This window comes from Tupaia chinensis, unplaced genomic scaffold, assembly GCF_000334495.1.
Source record: "Tupaia chinensis unplaced genomic scaffold, TupChi_1.0 Scaffold000427_1, whole genome shotgun sequence".
Lineage (NCBI taxonomy): Eukaryota > Metazoa > Chordata > Mammalia > Scandentia > Tupaiidae > Tupaia > Tupaia belangeri.
Genome location: NW_006159932.1, coordinates 1,489,137 through 1,497,370, shown reverse-complemented (window position 1 = coordinate 1,497,370; position 8,234 = coordinate 1,489,137). Strand labels below are relative to the sequence as shown.

At 35.8% G+C, this 8,234-nt stretch overlaps 1 protein-coding gene across 2 annotated transcripts in view; it reads left to right on the top strand.

The window, feature by feature from the left end:
• The first annotated feature begins 6 nt into the window (after positions 1–6).
• Positions 7–8,234, top strand: part of STXBP5 (syntaxin binding protein 5) — a 174,201-nt gene continuing 165,973 nt past the window's right edge. For both annotated transcript variants that reach the window (XM_006154953.3, XM_006154952.3), the window contains exons 1-2: positions 7–405; positions 1,666–1,763. In XM_006154953.3, coding sequence (XP_006155015.1) covers positions 253–405; positions 1,666–1,763 — 251 coding nt within the window. In that variant the 5' untranslated portion in view covers positions 7–252. The remainder of the gene's footprint in view (positions 406–1,665; positions 1,764–8,234) is intronic.

Sequence of the window (8,234 nt, the reverse complement as noted above, 5' to 3'; positions counted from 1 at the left end):
GAAGCGGCACCCCACCGGGCGCGCGAGCCGCGGAGGAAGAGGGTCGCCGCCGGGTGTTCGGCCGCCGCGCTTTCGTCGTCGCAGTATTTCCTGTTCGGATTATCTTTTGCTTTTTCCCGGCTGCCTCCTTCCCCTCACACGCCTACTCCTCCGAGCCCCCTGTCGAAGCTGCCCTCGGTCCCGGCTCGTCCCCCGCGCCCAGGGACCCCCTGTGCCTCTCCTCCCGGGCTGCGGGGGAGCCCCGCCGGGATCATGAGGAAATTCAACATCAGGAAGGTGCTGGACGGCCTGACCGCCGGCTCGTCCTCGGCCTCGCAGCAGCAGCAGCAGCAGCAGCACCCGTCTGGGAACCGGGAGCCCGAGATCCAGGAAACGCTCCAGTCCGAGCACTTTCAGCTCTGCAAGGTGAACTGGGCGCGCGGCCCCGCGGCGCCTTCATTGAAAAATCGGGGTCGTTTTAGGGGGGCAGCTCTGGCTTCACACCGGAGTGCGAGGGAGGAGAGCACCGGTAACCATCGCAGCTCTAGTAAAGGGCTCGCTCCTCCCCTAGCGAACGTTTCTTTGGTGGGTTATTTTGAGCTGGTCTCTTACCCCCTTTCGTTGATATTGTTTTCTTCCTACCTTTTCACACGCAGCAATCAGTTCAGGGTTGCTTTACACGTATTATAAGACCTTTATTTCGTATTCTGACACTGCTAGCAATTATCTGGAAGTGTTTATAATCAAGCATTTAATGTAATTAACCAACTTAGAAGTTTCCTTTGGAAACGGTGTCTGATGATTATTGTTTATCAAAACCCCAAACCTGTCTAACCAGATCTTTGCTCATCACTTTTCTCCTACAATGTGATATGAGTAGCTTACACTAGGAAATCGCAAGCTTCTCTTGTTTTTCTGTTGTATTTGCTTAAAAAGTTGGTACTGTGATTTTTGCCTATTTCATGTTACGGTAATTGCTACAGCGTTCGTTCTGTAGTTCAGAAAGAATGATGCAGCGAATTAATTCACCAGCTACCCAGTGAGAAATACAAACTCGTCCCAGTATTTATGCCTTCCCCATAAATAACCACGCTTTCCTATGACAGTTTCTCAAGTGTGTACATACTCTTTTTGCCCTAATGCCCTAAAAATGAGTATAGGCTTAATAGTAAATTGCAGAAATATATTTTGTACTCACTTACATTCTGTTATAATTGCAAAATATAGCGATAGAGATTTGATAATTGTTTTACTGATCCTTCATTAAAATAATTACATGACAGCTTTTCCTTGGAAGTACTTCCATTTAACATCCATGTGAAACATTGATAAAATGATTAGTCTTGAAATAAAGCGTAGAATTGTATTCCTTAATGAATTCACAGAATTCTTAGTCACTGCAAACTTTAGTAATTTGATGGCCTACATAATATAAATATTAGTAAGAAATGATACGGAATACTAGTATTGGAAAAGCAGAAATTAAAATGTAGCACTTGTTATATATTTTTGTTTGTTTCTGGTTCTATGAGAATAACTTTAAGGTAGATTTCACTGTTTTTTCCCCAGAGCATGTGTTTTCCACCAGTTAGAGTTGGTTCTACATTCTAATGCCTCGATTGACTTTTCTGTTTTTAAATTTCGCTTGCTGCCTTGACTGCTGTGATGTCACTTGCCCATCCATAGACTGTTCGCCATGGGTTTCCCTATCAACCCTCAGCCCTGGCCTTCGATCCTGTACAGAAGATCCTGGCAGTGGGAACCCAGACTGGTGCTTTAAGGCTGTATCCTTTAAAAAAACATTTTTTTTTTAACTTTTACATTGTTCTTCTCAGTCTTTCAATGTTGCTGATTAGTTCCAAAGAAATGTTTATTTTCTGGCTTGATTCCAAAGAAATGGCATCATCAAGTATGTATTAGGAGAAATCATGTGCTTTGGCTTTCCTCTCCATTCTATATATATTCAGATTATATGATGATGTGATTTTCTCAACTCTCAGTTTGTAGTAGTTAAACATGTATTCAAATAGGGGTCCAAAGTTCTGGTGTAATAATTACTTTATTTGCAAGGAGCTAGAAACTTCTAAGAGGAAATGTATCTGCTTATACTAGTGGCTTATTAAATGGGTTATGAGAGGGATGATAGTTAAAGACAGTAATATGGTGCATATTTGAATTGTTTTGTAAAATGTGCTTGGTAGAGGTTGAACTTAATGGTCTGTTCTGTTAAATGGGAGGTTGGATTTGAATTGAAATTTGATTATTTCTCATAAATCTTGAAAAATCATGACCAAAAGACAAATGTAGCAAATGAAGTTTTTCTAGTTATAGGATTAATATTTCTAGAAATTTCAGAGCATTTTCTTTAAAAATGCATAGGGATAGATGTACCTTTTTGATATATTTGCCCTTTATAGTCCATATTTGTAATGTATTTGTAAAACCTGTCAGGTTAGTTGTACATTAAAGTATTAGTACAGAGAGAAATATTTTTCCTGGATGTGCATGAACTATAGTAGTTTAGTCATAACATTTTTTTCAAGTACTTCAAAGGATTTTTTCCAAATCTTTTTTTTTTTTTTAATTCTAGACAATGGAGACTACTTTTCATTTCCTCTTTTGTACTACTTGAAATAAAATTTGTCTTTGCTTTTACTATGGAATTTTAACTACACTTAACTAAAGATTCTTAAGTATAAACATTAGATTTTAAAAAGAAAATGCTTTTTTCAGACATCTCCATGATATCTGCATTACCTATTATTGAGGTAATGTGCTGGTAATAGAAAAAGTACCACTAAATGGCCTTCAATAGACCTTACTATTGTTTAAAAAAAAAAATTGGGTGGGGGCGGAGCTTTACATCAGTATGTTTTATATCTGGCTCCTGAGAAGGGGACAGGAACCTGCATTAGAGCTAAAATCTGTGCCAGGCATTTTACATACAATCTTTTGAAACATTTATTTTAAAGAAATAATATCAAAATGTGCCACAACTTTCATTGGTGATTTAGTGTGCTCTTTTCAGAATAAAACTTTTCAGATGAGCATTTGAACTGTGTTACTAAGAAAGATCTACTCTACATAGTAAATACTTGCAGTGCAGTTATACCTGTTTTAATGGTAAAACCTTATGCAATAAAAATGAACCTTTGGATTTTATTTTTAATTTAGACAGTGTCTTGCAGTTGAGATTGAATTTATTTTTTCCTAGATAGTTGAGACTACACTATTTTGGGTGTCTAATTTAGGTATTTTTACTCCTAAACCCAGTGATTGAGACCTAGTTTAGGGTTTCTGTTGTAGTCTAGTAAAGATGGGAATAAAGTTAATTTTGTTTGTATGGGTACTGAGTGTTCAGCAAAACTTTGTGTAGTGACAAGACTGGTGCATTGTTGGATCCAGATAGATTTTTTGGCACTGAAAGCAAGTTTTGTGTTTTTGGCTTTTGTGTTTTTTTGTGTTTTTGGCCTTTTCCCTAAATCATCACTGATTTAGAAAAGAAGTAAATTTGAATTTAGTTATTTTTAGACTATTTTGGTTTCCTTTTGAACGAGTTCAATTTTTACTGTCTTCCAAGTGTGATCTCAGTAGCCTCATGGTATTTAACTTCTTTTCTTTTGACAGCCAGACAGGCCCTTAAAATAAGTTCACCAGTAAGGGTGATTTTCTAAAACTAAATGCTTATCTTGGACAACACTTTTAACAATAATGTATTTGAATAATTGGCAGGTTGACAGAAAAGGTGTGGTTAAAACAGTTGGCCTCCTGCTAATTGCCAATTAAAAGCAAGGATTGAGTGTCAAGTAGTCACTGTCTTGATTGAGTATTATTGATACATCACCATTTTATATGACTAGATTATACATATTTTTAGTAGTTAACTGTTATATGAATGAAAGGGAACCTATAATTATAGTTTACAGTTGTGCTTCAATTTTATTTTTTTTCCCAGAACTCCCTTAATAGATTTGAATGAAGACTGGAAGGTGATTTACCAAGTGCCTTTCTACTTTCTCCTTTTTTGAGATTTGTATGATCATTCTAGAGTGATAAATTGGCTTGCCTGCCCAGCAGTAATACCACCTAGTCATTCCTTCTGTTAGGTTGAAGTAGCAGATGAGCTTATGAGCTTTATTTATTATGGCTCTGATTTTTAGAAAATGACTAAGGCCTTTCTATTTTTGCCTCATTTTCTGTGTATGTGGTTTAAAATATACATTAGTTTCTCTTTCTTTGTTATTGTTGAAATTAGATAACCTAAATTGATTTAGATTCTGATTATAAAGCTCTAAATTAGTTTAACATGCAGATCTATTATATGTCTGTTTATTGACCTTGCTCTTGTATTTTTCTCTATTATAATTGTTTCTTTTGGTCCTTTTCTTCTATTATATTCGACTCTTGAAATCTGTGATGCATTTGTCATTGAAAGTGTTCTTAGAACAGACATACATTCTAGATAAAGTCCTTCCCTTCATTTAACTGCTGAGCAAAAATTAGGAGATGTGTACAGAAGTAGGATTGGGCTGTTGGAATTCCAGGTGCATGTCTAATTTGGCTAATAAGATATCTTTCTAAATGTTGAAGGACTGTATTAAGTGGACTGATCTGTGTACCTTGAGTTACAAACAGAGAGCAAAAAACTAGATGAGAAAGTTATAGCCGATATTTAATGTTTGTAGACAAGGATTAATGAAAATCTGAATCCTTACATAATATAATACCTAACCAATAGTGAGGCAAACTAAATTTCATGCATTTCCTGCATTAATATGCATAGTAAATGTTTGAGGATACCATTATAAATATGCTTAATGCTCCATCTTCTTGGCTTCGAGAGAGCATATGAGGTTGGAATGAATTTACTGATAAGCAGGAAAACATAATTTTGTACGCCAAGTCACTTAGTAGTGATGTGGTTTAGTTATCTTAATTTTCCTTTACATTTGCTGTGAATAAATATGTATAATTCTTACAAGTAATCTAAGGATCAGAACTATTAGAATAAAATAACTCAATATCTGTTCCCATATGGACAAATAGAAGGGACATAAAAGGGGTTCTCAGTGAAGAATGAAGGTGCTGTTGACTTTATCTGGACTTCCTGTTAGCTAGTATAATTTTCAAATTGCTTTATATTCTCATATAATCATGGGCTACTCCAGTTTTCTTTGTAAGGTCAAATTTTATCTATGCAGTCAGGTCATTTTATATATGACTATTTCAAGGACTAAACCAAAGTAGAATTTCAGATTTGAGTAAAAATGTGAGGTTTTTAAATAATAATTATCAAATATGGATCAGAGAACCGCATTTGTTGTCTTTATGACTTGTGGAAAATGCAGTCTAATAGGCAATCTTTACTTTGATGAGGCACAGATTTTCTTTTAAATTGCAATGTAACATGAATAGATGCACGCTTACAAATGAATTTTTTTACTTTAACAAGCATTTACTAAGTGTCAAATGATATTTGGTTATACATTGTCGTCTGAATTCTGGTTCTTGTTTCTTTCTACCAAAGAATTATGTGTCCTTGAGTTAGTTTTCTTCTTACTACAAAAGTGAAAGTGCTGCATTAGATGATTTCTTTAAAAACCAGTTCTGTGATTTGAAGTAGTTGTACTGTGTTCTAGGTGATTAATACAAAATATATGAAAATGTGATCCTCCAAAAAGTTAGTAGTCTGAGCCAGAGGACTGAAACTAGATAAATGTAATTGAAATTGGAGATCCGTTAGGGCGCTACATATGTTGTACAAAGTCAGATTGGGGGGTAAATTCTTTGCATTTGATGAACAGTTAGTTACACGCATTGGTAGATAAAGATTCAGAATGACAGTGAGGAAGGAATAGGAAAATTATTCTAGGCAAGAAAAACAGTATGGGCAAAAGTATAGAAAAGGGAATTATTAGGGTAGTTTGGAAGACTACTAAAGAAAGTGGTTATCCTCAATGAATCTGTAGGAGTGGACTGGTAGAGGTGCCATAAGAACCAGGTGGTTAAGGACCTTGAATGCTAACCTCAGGTATCTGCATGCTACTCAGTTAGAAATCATAGTTATGTAAGGAAATGCTAACAGGAATTAGCATGATTAATGGGTCATTAGTGTGTGTCATGGTGCAAAAAATAAACCAAGCGAGACCTCCTAGGTCATTTTAAATTTGATTAGATAGTAAAGTGGACCCAGAATAGGGTGGTAGAATGGGAATTGGAGAAGGGTTTGATGACATACATGTACAGAATTTTAGAGAGTAACTAGTTTGCACTTGAAGCATTGAGGCAATTACAAAGCAGTAATGGGAAACTTGTAAAGAGATGGTAAAGAAATGGTAAGTTTAAAATTATGTCATCTTTTACTTTTCTCATATTGCTATATTATTGTAGCCTAGGCTTCTTGTTTTCATCTGAGAATTTGATGTACATTTATGTTTATTTTTCCTTTGGGCTGGTCACTGGCAATTTATTGAATTTTATTATTGAATTTATATTTAAAGTCATTATTAGCTGTTTGACTTTGTCCATTTATTTTCTTTCAGTGTTTCTCAACAGTGATTAGTAGGTAATTCTGTAAATTTGTTCAGCACATTGCAGGATTTTTAATATTTCTGGCTTCCACCAAATGCCAGTGTTGCCTACCTTGTCATTGTGGCAACTCAAATGCTCCCATACAGTTAGAGGTGGTCCTGGATGAAAACTACTACATGTCACCACATTTCCCCCCAGTTAAATAGGAATAATAACTCTAGCTAGCTCATGAGGTTTTTGACAGGATTAAGTAATAGTGTCTGTGTGTGTGTCTTATTTCTAAGGCCATGCAGGCATGTTTTGGTGAATGTTTAATATATGACTGTTATTAATATGAGAGCTTTCCTGTGGTTTTAATTTTCAGGTTCTTCATCTACTTAGCATATACTTACTGAGAGGCAACAAGGGTGCCAGGCATACTATATAGGAATGCCTTCATTTCACTTGGTTTGGTAGTTGATATTCTTTGATGAAAAGTACTCTTTTTTTTTTTTTAGTTTGTGGTTCAAGTGGTTGAATTTTTTAATTTTAATTTTTGACAGTCACAGCAAGGATATTATCATGTATATAATTTTCAAAAAAGAATTTTACATTCTTGGGTCTGTTAAGTGTTCCTTCTGCCCCTCAGAGCAACCCTCTACATTCCACTTCCTTCCCTTACAGACTCTGGTATCAGAACGTATTCTTCCTACTGTTATATTTTTGGCTCTGTCAATTTCTGCCATAGAGTGCAGGCATTCAGTATATATTGAGCAAGGCTACAGTGTTTGTCTTTCAGAGTCTGGCTTACTTCACTTAGCAATGGGTCTTCCATATTCAGACACTTGGAAAGAAATGACAGTGTCTCATTTTACCTAATGTCTATAAAAATACTTCATAGTCTATAGGTGCCTCTCATTTTCAACCCAGTCATCAGTTCTTGGGCACATAGATTTATTCTATATCCTTGTGATTAAGAATAATGCTGTGATAAACATGGAAGTACAAGTGTTCTTCTGGCTGAATGCTTATCCATCCTTTGAGCAAATACCAAGGAGTGAGATTACTACGTCATATGGTAATTGTATTTGTAGGTTTTTATAGGGTCCACCGTATTTTCCATGGTGACTGTACCAATTTACTTTTCCACCAACAGTGTAGGAGTATTCTCTTTTCATTACAACTTCACCAGCACTCTTTTTTTTTTTTTTTTGAGCATAGCCATTCTGACTGGTGTTACATGTAGTCATCAGTTCTTGGGCACATAGATTTATTCTATATCCTTGTGATTAAGAATAATGCTGTGATAAACATGGAAGTACAAGTGTTCTTCTGGCTGAATGCTTATCCATCCTTTGAGCAAATACCAAGGAGTGAGATTACTACGTCATATGGTAATTGTATTTGTAGGTTTTTATAGGGTCCACCGTATTTTCCATGGTGACTGTACCAATTTACTTTTCCACCAACAGTGTAGGAGTATTCTCTTTTCATTACAACTTCACCAGCACTCTTTTTTTTTTTTTTTTGAGCATAGCCATTCTGACTGGTGTTACATGTTATCTCATTGTGGTTTTGATCTACATTTCCCTTATGATAAGAGAAGTTGAACCTTTTTTTTGGTATACATTTTGGCCATTCATATGTCTTCCTTAGTGGTCTGTTCAGCTCATTTGCCCATTTTTTAAATTGAATTTTTCTTTTTTCTTTCATGTTGAGCTGCTTCAATTCCCTATATATTCAGG